The sequence below is a fragment of the Notolepis coatsorum genome (assembly GCF_963971535.1).
Source record: "Notolepis coatsorum genome assembly, chromosome: 19".
NCBI lineage: Eukaryota > Metazoa > Chordata > Actinopteri > Aulopiformes > Paralepididae > Notolepis > Notolepis coatsorum.
The window spans coordinates 5,697,722-5,712,721 of NC_140183.1; the positions used below are offsets into that span (position 1 = coordinate 5,697,722).

The 15,000-nt window shown below is 46.6% G+C and overlaps 1 protein-coding gene across 1 annotated transcript in view; it reads left to right on the forward strand.

Annotated features, from left to right (window-relative positions):
• Nucleotides 1–15,000, forward strand: part of LOC311245906 (E3 ubiquitin-protein ligase RNF19A-like) — a gene marked incomplete at its 5' end in the record, with an annotated part of 44,450 nt that overhangs the window by 14,999 nt on the left and 14,451 nt on the right. The window contains 3 exon segments of the mRNA XM_084335930.1: nucleotides 5,668–5,812; nucleotides 7,589–7,751; nucleotides 13,432–13,546. Coding sequence (XP_084192056.1) covers nucleotides 5,668–5,812; nucleotides 7,589–7,751; nucleotides 13,432–13,546 — 423 coding nt within the window.

The following is a 15,000-nucleotide window of genomic DNA, read 5'->3' on the forward strand; positions in this document are numbered from 1 at the left end:
ACAACGCGTGTTATGGGATAAATAAAAGGCGGACTTGTAAACAGTGATGTCAGATATCAACGGCTCCCTAAGACCATTGCTGCAATTCTGCCTGGACAGCTCAAAATACTAATAAAGACCGTTCGTTGACCACTGTTTGGCGTTGGTTGTGTGTCATTATAACCGTGCTGTAATATGAATGCCTTTATTAGTTGTGTTCGATTGGCTATATGATCTTTAGAGGCATCTATTTTGTTGTTGGTATTACCGACAACAAAATAGATGCCTCTAAAAATCATATACTATTAGGTAGCCTATATGAATTACATATAATAGCAGCCATAGCCTACATTATGCAACAGTAACTTGCGCATACCAGTGTATGCGACGGACCAGTGTATACCTTATATCATATCATATTCATATAATAGTTTACTCTATCAGCATACCAGCATGTAATATGTTCTTTGTTAGAACTCAACTCGTTATTATTTTGCACATAGATTGCAGAAATACGGGAACGTTTTGATTTACATTAAAAGGCTTTGACATTGTAAAACTAAATACGTGGAATTCTGTAAGCATAATACAAGTCATATCACCCACACGATATGCTCTGTGTCCAGAGCATGTATGCTTTTCATTCATTTAAGACACATTATTGCAAGGGTTTTGTAATACACATACACCCTGGTGTCATTGCAATGCGTTTTTTATTCTTTCTTATACAGTAAAAAGGGGGAAGAACACTATATCGTGGGTGTTCATATGACTTGTATTCTGCTTACAGCTTCGAAATTCCACTTGTTTCGTTTAACGTAAAGCCTTTTAAATATAATCAAACCGTTCCCGTGTTTCTGCGGTCTGTGCGCAAAATAATAACGAGTTGAGCTACGCGTAGCGCAGTCAGTCAGTACACCCCGTATATTCCGATAACGCTATATAAACCATGCTGCATTCATTCTGAGAGAAAGATCTATTATTCCAAATGCTATTTATAGGGTTTTGACCATAATTACACTACTGTTGCTATTTTACAATGAACTATAATGAATTACGGTTCATACAGAACATGCCAGTGTTGAAACTAATGCACAGAAGCTCATTTCCTTGTTGTAATAATATATTCTACCACTGGGCGTCAGCTAAGTGTGCTCCGAGCTGTGCGTACACATAAGCACGAAGTCAAGTTCAAGTTGAAATTGATGAATCCCACTCTTTGCTTAGAAATGGTCGTACGCACAGGTTAAGCACATATCTGTGCGTAAGACACGTTGATGAATGAGGGCCCTGGCCTCTCTGGGCAGCCAGTTTTGCCTGTGACGGCCTGTTTCTATGGCTAGACTGTGTCCACTCAGTCTGTACCGTGTCAATGTTTTTCTTAATTTTATCTCATTCACAGTAGTCAGGTATTCTGCCACCATGTACTCTCTGTTTAGGGTCAAATAGAATTCTAATTTACTTTGAGATTTGGTTGATTTGTTCCAATATTCTATATAATTTTCTTTTTGTTTTGGGATTATTTGGTTGGGCCAGATTTCTTGGTATCTGTCCTGAAGCGTTTGTGGGCAGAGATTTCTCTCTGTCTCTAAATAATTATTAGTAAAAAAAAAAAAACACATAGTTATAAACATAGTATAAACATAGAAAAAAAAAATTAATAAAAAGCTAACAGTCAAAGCCCTCTCTCTCTGTCTCTCTCTGTCTCTCTCTCTCTCTGTCTCTCTCTGTATCTGTCTCTCTCTGTCTCTCTCTCTCCCTGTCTCTCTCTCTGTCTCTCTCTCTCTGTCTCAAATTCAAATTCAAATAGGCTTTATTTTTTCTCTCTCTGTCTCTCTGTCTCTCTCTCTCTGTCTCTCTCTCTGTCTCTCTCTCTCTCTGTCGCTCTCTCTCTCTCTCTCTCTCTGTCTCTCTGTATCTGTCTCTCTCTGTCTCTCTCTGTCTCTCTCTCTGTCTCTCTCTCTCTCTCTCTCTCTCTGTCTATCTCTCTCTGTCTCTCTCTCTGTCTCTCTCTGTCTCTCTCTTTCTGTCTCTGTCTCTCTCTATCTCTCCCTATCTCTGTTTCTCTCTATCTCTCTCTGTCTCGCTCTCTCCCTGTCTCTCTCTCTCTGTTTCTCTCTCCTTCTCTGTCTCTCTCTCTCGCTCTCTGTCTCTCTCTGTCTCTCTCTGCCTCTCTCTCTCTGTCTCTCTCTCTGTCTGTCTCTCTCTCTCTCTGTCTCTCTCTCCTCTTTCTCTCTCTCTCTCCTTTCTCTGTCTCTCTTTCTCTCTCTCTCTCTGTCTCTCTCGCTCTCTTTCTCTGTCTCTCTCTCTCTCTCTCTCTCCTCTGTCTCTCTCGCTCTCTCTCTGTCTCTCTCTCTCTCTCCCTCTCGCTCTCTTTCTCTCTCTGTCAAATAATAATAATAAATTGAATTTGAATTGCACTTTTTGTTGGCTGGGATCGCAAAGTGCTACAGGGTTAAAACATAGTAAAAAAATAATAATTATTAGTAAAAAAAAAAAAAATGTTATAAACATAGTATAAACATAGAAAAAAAATTAATAAAAAGCTAACAGTCAAAGCCCTTTTGAAACAGCTTTAAAAGAGTCCAGGCTCTGTGGTGCCCTCAGCTGGATGGGGAGGCTGTTCCACAGGCGTGGTGCAGCCGTGCAGAAGGCTCGGTCACCCACGGTGCAGAGCCGGGTAGCCTGTACGTTAATGCCAAGCAAGCAGTGCAAAAATGCTTCTGCATTCGTCACCGCACGCTAGTGCGGTAAAGCGCCCTTCTTTTCAGACAAATGCTACCGTGCGTGCACCGGCGGCGGCGTGCTCGCTCAGGTGCGTGCGTGCGCCGGCGTGCTCGCGCGAGGTGCCCGCGCATGCGCATGAGATCCCGCCTCGGTTCGACACGAGCGGAGCTCAATATATATAAGTCACCGCCCCTTATTCAGTATCTAGCAATAGCTCAATTGGCAAGGACACATGGCTGTGGATCCTATGGCTTGTTTGCTGGCGAGTTCGAATCCCATCGAAAATATTTTTTAACGTGATTTTTTTTTAACGTGTATTCTTTCGCCGGTTAAGTTAAGGTTAAGGTTAGGCATTGTTTCGCAGTTGGTTAAGGTTAGAACGGTTAAGTTTAGGCGCTGTTAAGGAGCTGGTTAAGGTTAGAGTTTGTCAAAGAGAATGGCAATATAATTTCTATGGTTAAGGTTAGGCATGGTTATGGTTAAGGTTAAGGTTAGGCATTGTTTTGGAGTTGGTTAAGGTTAGAACGGTTAAGTTTAGGCGTTGTTAAGGAGCTGGTTAAGGTTAGAGTTTGTCAAAGAGAATGGCAATAGACAGCCTATTTCCGCGCGACCTGGGCGCTGGGCGGCGGAAAATGAAAGGCGCATTACTGCATGCCACTACGGTAAATTTTTGCACTGCTTGCTTGGCATAAAGCTACACGCAGCCGGGTACTGGGGACCTGAAGGAGCAGGCTACCTGCAGATCTGAGGGTGCGGGTGGAGGATTGTGGAGTTCCTGAAGGTAGAGGGGTGCGTGTCCGTTTATGCAGTTATGGGTGATCGTCAGGATTTTGTAGTTGATCCGGGATGAGACGGGGAGCCAATGTAGTGAGTGGAGGATGGGGGTTATGTGATCGTGTTTACGGTCTCTCATCAGGATCCTGGCAGTGCTGTTTTGTATGTATTGCAGCTTTTGGATGCTCTTGCCAGGAATCCCGATGAAGAGTCCGTTACAGTAGTCCAGTATTTTTTTTTGTTTGATCCACTTTTTCTCCCCATTTTTCAATTTTTCTCCCATCCCAATTTCGTATTATCCAATTCTTCCCTCCCCTCTCTTGAACGTTGCTAGACTATGCCTCCCACTGGTCGGCTGTAGTGAGGACAGAAGCCTTGCATCACGTGTCCCCTCCGGTACACGAGGAGGCAGCCTGTCGCATATTTTCACCGCAGCAGCTCGAACTCTCAGTGGCGAGGAGTAACGCGTGGGAGGCTCACACTGCCCCCGCTACTTCCTGCTTCCGTCGCACCGGCGTCACCAAACCGACCTGTAGGAGTCGCTGTCCACAACGTCAAATCCCCACCCACCGGCTTTCCCACCCTCTAACACTTGCCAATTGTGTTAGTATGAACGACCGGCCAGCCGGTAGCAACGCCGAGAGCTGGGCTCGAACCCAGCGTCTCCTGCGTTAGAGGCGAGCGCCTTGCCCACTGCGCCAATCAGCCGCCCTACAGTAGTCCAGTCTTGAGGAGACAAAGGCATGGACAAGCTTCTCTGCATCTGATAGGGTTAAAGTGGGACGGAGTTTGGATATGTTTTTTAGGTGATAGAATGCAGAGGTGTTTTATGTGGATGTTTAAGGTCAGGTGGGGGTCAAATCGTACCCCCAGATTTGTGACTGAGGGGGATGACCTGGCCGTCAAAGATGAGATGGGATATGGATGAGGACTGAACCTGGTGAGGGGTGCCAATGAGAAGTGCCTCGGTTTTTTTGCCGTTTAGTTGGAGGAAGTTGCTGTTCATCCATGCCTTTATTTACATTTTACATTTACATTTAGTCATTTAGCTGACGCTTTTATCCAAAGCGACTTACAAGTTCTGTACGACAAGCCATCAGGAAGAGCACAACTCTATCAGCTGAGTAACAATGTTCATCAAAGTGTTGAACATCCCCAAGACAGGTGGTGAGGCATGACAGAGCTGCAGAGGGGTTTGGGGATGTTTTTATGTAGAGTTGTGTGTCATCGGCATAACAGTGGAAGGACATTCCATGTCTGCCGATGACACGACCGAGGGGGAGCATGTAGGTGATGAATAGGATGGGACCAAGAACCGACCCCTGCGGAACACCACAGGTGACATCGAGCAGCCTGGACTTGTGTCCTCCCAGTGAGACATATTCAGTCCTGCCTAAGAGGTAGGACTGGAACCACTGCAGTGCATGGTCCGACAGTCCAACGGTGCTGTGGAGGCGCTCCAGGAGGATGGTGTGGTCCACAGTGTCCAACGCCGCGGTCAGATCGAGGAGGATGAGGAGTGATGGTGGTCCTGCGTCAGCGGTCATTAGAAGGTCATTCGTCACCCTGAGCAGAGCTGTTTCCGTGCTGTGGGATGAGCGAAAGCCTGACTGGAACTTCTCGAACAGGGTGTTATTTTTAAGGTGGTCCTGGAGCTGGGAGGCAACTACCTTTTCCAAAACCTTGGACAGGAAGGCAAGGTTCGAAATTGGCCTGTAGTTGGCAAGAACCTCCGGGTCCAGGGTGGGCTTCTTTAGGAGGGGGGGGCGGTGCGGATGATGGCAACTTTGAGGGCAGACTCTATCTCTCTCTCTCTCTCTCTCTCTCTCTCTCTCTCTCTCTCTCTCTCTCTCTCTCTCTCTCTCTCTCTCTCTCTCTCTGTCTCTCTCTCTCTCTCTCTCTCTCTCTCTCTCTCTCTCTCTCTCTGTCTCTGTCTCTGTCTCTGTCTCTGTCTCTGTCTCTGTCTCTCTCTCTGTCTCGGTCTCGGTCGGTCTCGGTCTCGGTCGGTCTCGGTCTCTCTCTCTCGGTCTCTCTCTCTCGGTCTCTCTCTCTCGGTCTCTCTCTCTCTCTCTCTCTCGGTCTATCTCTCTCTCTGTGCACACAGATCCAGATGCATAGTGTACAGGTAAGCCCAGGTACATATATATATATATGTCTGATCTGACCTCCCTCCTCCTCCTCCTCCAGCTGATGACATCAAGCCGTGCCCACGTTGCGCCGCCTACATCATCAAGATGAACGACGGCAGCTGTAACCACATGACCTGTGCCGTCTGTGGCTGTGAGTTCTGTTGGCTCTGCATGAAGGAGATCTCCGACCTGCACTACCTGAGGTCAGTAGGTCCACGCACGCACGCACTCACTCACTCACCATGTACTCAAATCAGGATTATTATGTAATGATACAGCAAACAAGTAGCTGTGCTTGGTGTGTAACTACTAACTACATAATATTGGTGTGTAACTACTAACTACATAATATAAGAAAAACAATTAGCCACAACAGCGACCCAGCTTGCTAGCTGCAGAAAATACTCAATAATATTGAGTATTTTCTGCAGCTAGCAAGCTGGATCGCTGTTGTGGCTAATTGTTTTTTGTACCCTGCACTGCCTGGGTTCTCCCACACGCAGAGAGAGGAGGGGGGGAGAGAGAGAGATGGGGGGAGAGAGAGAGAGGGGGGGAGAGAGAGGCGGGGGAGGGAGGAGGGAGATAGAGGGGGGGAGAGAGAGGAGGGCGAGAGAGAGAGGAGGGGGAGGGAGGAGGGGGAGAGAGGGAGGGAGATAGAGAGAGAGGGGAGGGGGAGAGAGACAGACTCACACAGTCTGCAGGCATGAAGTATTCAGTGTCCCACCACAGATACCACAGACGGGTAGAGCTGTCAACACACCAGTATTCATGGCCGAGACTAAAGAAGACTTTAATATGTAGTCTGTGTTAACGGTTCTTCCATAAGTCTGTCAGCGTGTGGGCAGGATATGATTCTAATGCCACCCTTTTCCCCCAGCACACATGTCCCTCATCCAGCAGAGACCCCAGTAGGTTTCAGCCTGCAGTTATCTCCAGAGCAGGGAGGGAGGGGGTCAGCCTGCAGTTATCTCCAGAGCAGGGAGGGAGGGGTCAGCCTGCAGTTATCTCCAGAGCAGGGAGGGAGGGAGTCAGCCTGCAGTTATCTCCAGAGCAGGGAGGGAGGGTGTCAGCCTGCAGTTATCTCCAGAGCAGGGAGGGAGGGAGTCAGCCTGCAGTTATCTCAGAGCAGGGAGGGAGTCAGCCTGCAGTTATCACCAGAGCAGGGAGGGAGGGAGTCAGCCTGCAGTTATCTCCAGAGCAGGGAGGGAGGGGGTCAGCCTGCAGTTATCTCCAGAGCAGGGAGGGAGGGGGTCAGCCTGCAGTTATCTCCAGAGAAGGGAGGGAGGGAGGGAGTCAGCCTGCAGTTATCACCAGAGCAGGGAGGGAGGGAGTCAGCCTGCAGTTATCTCAGAGCAGGGAGGGAGGGAGTCAGCCTGCAGTTATCTCAGAGCAGGGAGGGAGGGAGTCAGCCTGCCGTTATCTCCAGAGCAGGGAGGGAGGGAGTCAGCCTGCAGTTATCTCAGAGCAGGGAGGGAGGGGGTCAGCCTGCAGTTATCTCAGAGCAGGGAGGGAGGGTGTCAGCCTGCAGTTATCTCAGAGCAGGGAGGGAGGGAGTCAGCCTGCAGTTATCTCCAGAGCAGGGAGGGAGGGTGTCAGCCTGCAGTTATCTCAGAGCAGGGAGGGAGGGGGTCAGCCTGCAGTTATCTCAGAGCAGGGAGGGAGGGAGTCAGCCTGCAGTTATCTCAGAGCAGGGAGGGAGGGAGTCAGCCTGCAGTTATCTCCAGAGCAGGGGCCCAGATAGAGGAAGCATAGATGTTTGTCAATTTGACTCTTTTTCAAGTACAGTTGCGTCATCTGACAAATGAACGTGAATTTCCTTCCTAACATTTTCCACCACTCTCCTTCTCTATCTCTCTCTCCCACACACTCTCTTTCCCCCCCTCTCCCTCTCTCTCCCACACACTCTCCCCCCCCCTCTCCCTCTCTCTCCCACACTCCCCCCGCTCCCTCTCCCGCTCTCTCCCCCCCCCCCCTCTCAGTCCGTCAGGCTGTACCTTCTGGGGTAAGAAGCCCTGGAGCAGGAAGAAGAAGATCCTGTGGCAGCTGGGCACTCTGGTCGGAGCCCCCGTGGGCATCGCCCTCATCGCCGGCATCGCCATCCCCGCCATGATCATCGGCATCCCGGTGTACGTGGGGAGGAAGGTGAGTTCTCGTCCGTCACTTCGACACGACCACAGTAGGGCTGTACCGAATGTCATTTTTTAACATTCGAAGCTTCGATTGAAGTATTCGAACGAAGCTTTGAATGTCTATTAAAAAATAATTTACTTCAAAATATATATATATTTTTTTATAAACTAAATCCTCAATTTGAATAAAGTGATTAATCTGATTAAATGAGTCTCTTTTATTAAATCAACTTTCTTTAATGAATATAACTCATCAGTTTTGTCAACATAAATAATCCAATAAGGGCACGGTTGGTATGAAAGTGATGGTGACGTCTTATAGTATAATATTAGTGTAGCCTAATCTTTAACTGCAACTGTGAAGAAAACCCCCATTGGTTTAAACAGATTGAATAGACAAAAAGATATATAAAAAAATGTGTATTAAAAATTCAAATGTTGATTTAGAATTTGAATGTCAACATTATGATCGAAGCTTCGAAGCATTCGGTACAGCCCTAGACCACAGTGTAGTCATTACGTTTCACGGGTCAGGAAATGGACTAGCCCCTTTCGTGACTGTGATGCACAGAGTAAATCCACAGTCACTTGCTCCTCAAATAGGAAACCAACGTATGTTGACCATGAAGGACTGGTTCTGGCCGAACCGTTCGTTATACAAGTATGACAGCAGGGCTGTACGTAAACTTTTTTTGCACATAGCACTGGTGCTACAGAGGTTGATAGTTTTGTAGCACAGGCCAAAATCTTGTTATATTTGTAACAGTCACAAATGTGCCTATTGTATTTGTGTTATTTAGTTGCAGTGCCATGTTTGGCTGTCGTTTTCATGCTGACAAGTTCACATCACACAGCCAGACACGTTACGTGTAAGGAATTATGGGATTTGGTGTTGGATGTATGGACTCTACTAGGGGTGGGAATCACCAGTTTCATCACGATACGATATCGATTCTTGGGACAACGATACGATATTTGCCGATATCTGCCACAATACGATGCAGGTGCCTGCAATCGATATGAGACGATATCATAACTTCATAAGCCCATTTAACACAATCAGTAACATTTAGATCAACTCAAAAAAGGTAACGAAAATATAATTTGAAAAAAATTCATTTACCTCTTCCAGACTTTTAAAGAAAAAACAATCTATTGTTTTTAATACAAATAGACCTCCTGTTCACTGTAAAGTGCCACGTTTTGATATATTGAGCTTTAAACTTTTATTTGGAACTCACAACATGCAACCCAAAACCCCTTCCTCTCCCAAACCGTTCCTGCAATTGTTTTATGTTGCATGATGATCATGAATACATTTATTATGTATTGTATTTTTTATGTTTAAATATCAACATTATCTGTCCACCCTCAGTACATTTACTATCAATATAATATACTCGTCTGACTTCATCTGATATTTTCAAACGCGCACACACACACACTCTGCCCGTCTGCTGTTCTCTCTATGGCTCTGAAGAGGGTTGGCTTGTTGTTAGCTTACGCTAACGTAACGTTAATTTCGGCCTTTAACACGACGTGGTCATAAAGGAATGGCAAGGATTGCATAGCATGTTAGATGGATTTGACCCGTTGCGGAATAAAACAGCATGGACTTGTTTTGGGTAGCAAAATAGGCACACTAGCCTTGCTATGTTGCAATGTCCGCGTTCCAGACGCCAGTGTGTTTGTTTAAAGTGAGTGTGTGCGTGTGGATGTGTGTGCTATGTGCGTTTGATGGTTGTTGTTGTGTAGTGTTCATTGTTCATTTAGCAGCCTGATGGCCTGGGGATAGAAGCTTCTTCTGAGTCTTTCTGTGCTCTCCTTGAGACTCCGGTATCGACAAGCGCTTATTCGTTTTTTTACTTCCGGGAAGTCCGCCATTGATCTGCACGAGAGAACCACAACAAATTTACCGTAGCTAATAACGTTAGCTCCCCGCGGCCCACGAGTAGGCTACCAGCGCTCCACAGGAGTACTAAACGAGGCATAATGATTTTACTGCAACAAATGTTATAATAAAAGCTTTTCTATACATATGTCTGATTGAAAACTTTATTAACAGATTGCAGAATGGGTACAATTCAGTGCGGGCTCTCTGAGCAAAGGAAGGAAGTGAGAGATATGAATGAGTAATGCTTGCTATGGTCCGGTAAATATGCTGATGTTATACAAGTGCATTGGTTTAGTGCATTTCCTACTTCCGGTTGCTACTGAACGGACATGTCTGTGCGGACCTGTTCTCCCAAACTGGTCAGCAAATGACTGTTTTCATTTTTACGTTATTATTATTATTATTATTATTATTATTATTATTATTATTATTATTATTATTATTATTATTATTATTATTATTATTATTATTATTATTATTATTATTATTTTTTTATTTTTTTTTAAACATTGATCTTAACTGATCACTGTGACTTTATTGCTTTTATCGTTATATATGCCTATGTTTGTGTACAGCACTTTGAGCTACATGACATGTATGAAAGGTGCTTTATAAATACTTACTTACTTACTTACTTACTTACTGCTATGCTGTGAGCCGAGCGTATACGAGTCTATTCCACGGGATTTTCTAAATAAGAGTATCGATATGAACCGAACGTTGCTAGCTGCCGGAGCCATAGATATTATGGCTGGAGCTGCGCTTCTGCGGAGATGAGACTTGCCACAGGATTTTCAAAATAAGAGTATCGATATGAACCGAATGCCTATCGCACGGGTGCTACTGAAGTAAATCCATTCATCGCACAGACCGATGTTGCTGTAGCACGTGCGACATATATCTTGCACTGTACAGCCCTGATGACAGAGACATTTCATACGGGATGGTTTGAAAGCTCGGCGTTGCTAATAAACATTTTAAATTTTATAAACTGATCAACACTGCATTACATCCGGCGTTTGGTGCATGATGTGCATGCGCTGTGATCACAGCGCAGGCGCACCAGGCAGCCAACACCGGAAATAATGCCATTTTGAGCAGTGTTGACTAGTTTATAAAAAATATTTAAAAAAAAATTGTTTGCTGTAAAAGGTAGTGAATGACAATAAAAGGAATCTGAATCAGAATCCACATGCTCTATATACTGCCCCCCCCTGAATCAGAATCCACATGCTCGATACTGCCCCCCCCTGAATCAGAATCCACATGCTCTATATACTGCCCCCCCCTGAATCAGAATCCACATGCTCGATACTGCCCCCCCCTGAATCAGAATCCACATGCTCGATACTGCCCCCCCCTGAATCAGAATCCACATGCTCGATACTGCCCCCCCCCCTGAATCAGAATCCACATGCTCGATACTGCCCCCCCCCCTGAATCAGAATCCACATGCTCGATACTGCCCCCCCCTGAATCAGAATCCACATGCGCGATACTGCCCCCCCCCCTGAATCAGAATCCACATGCTCGATACTGCCCCCCCCCCCTGAATCAGAATCCACATGCTCGATACTGCCCCCCCCTGAATCAGAATCCACATGCTCGATACTGCCCCCCCCCCTGAATCGGAATCCACATGCTCTATACTGCCCCCCCCCCTCCCTGAATCAGAATCCACATGCTCGATACTGCCCCCCCCCCTGAATCAGAATCCACATGCTCTATACTGCCCCCCCCCCTGAATCAGAATCCACATGCTCGATACTGCCCCCCCCCCCCTGAATCATAATCCACATGCTCGATACTGCCCCCCCCCCCCCCTGAATCAGAATCCACATGCTCGATACTGCCCCCCCCCCCTGAATCAGAATCCACATGCTCGATACTGCCCCCCCCCCCTGAATCAGAATCCACATGCTCGATACTGCCCCCCCCCGAATCAGAATCCACATGCTCGATACTGCCCCCCCCCCCCTGAATCGGAATCCACATGCTCTATACTGCCCCCCCCCTCCCTGAATCAGAATCCACATGCTCGATACTGCCCCCCCCCCTGAATCAGAATCCACATGCTCGATACTGCCCCCCCCCTGAATCAGAATCCACATGCTCGATACTGCCCCCCCCCCCCTGAATCATAATCCACATGCTCGATACTGCCCCCCCCCCCTCCCTGAATCAGAATCCACATGCTCGATACTGCCCCCCCCCCCTGAATCAGAATCCACATGCTCGATACTGCCCCCCCCCTGAATCAGAATCCACATGCTCGATACTGCCCCCCCCCCCCCTGAATCAGAATCCACATGCTCTATACTGCCCCCCCCCCCCCTGAATCAGAATCCACATGGACATTCCTGGATAAATAAAGGATAAATAAAACTGGTAGGGATCTTGCTGGAAAGGTGACGTCATTACGTTTCCTTGGTATCGAGAACTAGAGACGTCATCCTCACTTCCAGTCAGTGCTGCTCGTCTGGCCTCCAGGAATGAGGAAGAGTAGCTGCTTCCAGACACACAGAGCTTCTGAGGTATAATCCTCCAGTGACGACTCTTGTTTATACTCGCATGTCCCCAAATAGACCATCTTCTATTGTTCTACGGTCTACATGCTGGATAGATTTCCTGCCTCGTATCTCTCCAAGGTCCATTCTCGCTGTTTTCTTTGCTCTCGCTCCGTTTATGTGCCATCCGTTTTCAAGGAGGATCGTCTCTAGATCAGGGTTTCCCAAACTTTTGCCATAACATACATTTATAAACTACTGATAAAGAACACAACAAACCATGAATTTCAAATGTATATGTATTTATTATAAAAGTACATCACAGCAATAATCAGAGTGTAATGTTAAGTTGCTCACCACCTCATAACATAATGTACATACAATTTTGTAACACTTTTAAATGAACAAACATGTTCTCTCCTTTCTATTTATCACCCCTTTTTTAACTCTCCATTTCTTACCCCCTCCCTCCGTCCCTCAACCTTAAACCCCAACATTGAGCAACATTCTGATTAATTTGTACTGACTTATTTAACAATTCTACTGACCTGACATGCTAGAAGGGGTATAATATTTCATCTATGACACAATGAAATCTAATGAGAGGTATGTGGCTGGTTGAAGTTTTCAACCAGCAGATCTATTCCGGGCTTGTTTTTTGAAAGTGCTATTATGAGGTCATGCTGATCATTTAGTCTGTTTCTGTATTTGTTTTTCAGGTATGCTAGAGTAGAAAACCCAGATTCACATAAGTATGTGGTGCCAAACTGAATCAACACATCTACAGCTTTTTTATAAAAAAAAATAAAATAAAAAAAGAATAAATTTCTTTTTATTTAAATTTTATATTTTTTATTGGTGACCCATTTTGGGTCGCGACCCTAAGTTTGAGTAACACTGGTCTAGATAGATCAGTTTGGACAAAGGTGTGTTTGTCTCGTACCCCTGTACGTCATACACCCCTACTGTGCTCTACAGCGCCCTCTTCAGCAACTAGGTCAATAACTCCCTACAGAAGGTTAACCCTTTCACTACCACACTACAGAAGGTTAACCCTTTCACTACCACACTACAGAAGGTTAACCCTTTCACTACCACACTACCAAAGGTTAACCCTTTCACTACCACACTACAGAAGGTTAACCCTTTAACTACCACACTACAGAAGGTTAACCCTTTAACTACAACACTACAGAAGGTTAACCTTTTAACTACTACACTACAGACGGTTAACCCTTTCACTACCACACTACAAAGGGTAAATAGTGACGTGTCCACTCTGTATCCATCAGATCCATAACCGCTATGAAGGCAAAGACGTCTCCAACCACAAGAGGAACCTGGTGATCGCTGGCGGCGTGACCCTTTCTGTCATTGTGTCTCCAGTGGTGGCAGCGGTCTCTGTCGGTTAGTGTCTCTTTACCCCCCCTTTCTCTCTTTCTGTATCTCTCTCTCTCTCTCTCTCTCTCTCTCTCTCTCTCTCTCTGTGTCTAGATCTCTTTCGCCCCTCTCGCTCTGTTTCTCGCTCTTGGTATTTCTCTGTCTCTGTCTCTCTCTGTCTTCTCTCTCTCTCTCTCACTCTCTCTCTCACTCTCTCTCTCACTCTCTGTGTGTATAGATCTCACACTCACTGCCCTTAGTATGTTTCCTTTACTGGGACACACAGCATGGTTAGGGTTCTGGTGGGACTCAAACCTAGGCCAGCAGGACTCAACCCTAGCTAGGCCAGCAGGACTCAACCCTAGCTAGGCCAGTAGGATTCAACCCTAGGCCAGCAGGACTCAACCCTAGCTAGGCCAGTAGGATTCAACCCTAGGCCAGCAGGACTCAACCCTAGCTAGGCCAGTAGGATTCAACCCTAGGCCAGCAGGACTCAACCCTAGCTAGGCCAGTAGGATTCAACCCTAGGCCAGCAGGATTCAGGATTCAAACCTAGGCCAGCAGGACTCAGGATTCAAACCTAGGCCAGCAGGACTCAGGATTCAAACCTAGGCCAGCAGGATTCAGGATTCAAACCTAGGCCAGCAGGACTCAGGATTCAAACCTAGGCCAGCAGGATTCAGGATTCAAACCTAGGCCAGCAGGACTCAGGATTCAAACCTAGGCCAGCAGGACTCAGGATTCAAACCTAGGCCAGCAGGATTCAGGATTCAAACCTAGGCCAGCAGGATTCAGGATTCAAACCTAGGCCAGCAGGATTCAGGATTCAAACCTAGGCCAGCAGGATTCAGGATTCAAACCTAGGCCAGCAGGATTCAACCCTACTTACTTACTTACTTACTTACTTACTTACTTACTTACGCCTGCTACCCCTTCTGGGGCGTAGGCCGTCAACAAGTGATCTCCAGGCATCTCTGTCCTGAGCTGTTCTCTCCAGTTGGTTCCAGGTCATCTTCATGGTCTTGGTGTCTGCCTCCAGGTCTCTGCGCCAGGTGTTTCTTGGGTGGCCCCTTTTCCGCTTGCTCTGCGGGTTCCATGTTAGGGCGTGTCTGGTGATGGTACTTGCGGGCTTTCGCAGGGTGTGGCCTATCCCTAGGCCAGCAGGATCAACCCTAGGCCAGTAGGATTCAACCCTAGGCCAGCAGGATCAACCCTAGGCCAGTAGGATTCAACCCTAGGCCAGCAGGATCAACCCTAGGCCAGCAGCCTCTCGAGGCACTCTTGCTGTAATATTATCTCTCTCTCTTCCGTTCTCTCTCTTTCTCTCTCCTCTCCCTGTGGTCTCTGGAAGGGTGGATCACAGAGTTTATGAAAGTTTATCTGTCCTCATTCGACTTTGCTGGCTCCAGCCTCAACTGCTTAAAGAGGTTAAAGGTCACGATATAAACCTGTGTTTGTGTCCAGAGGAGCAGGAAGCTCAG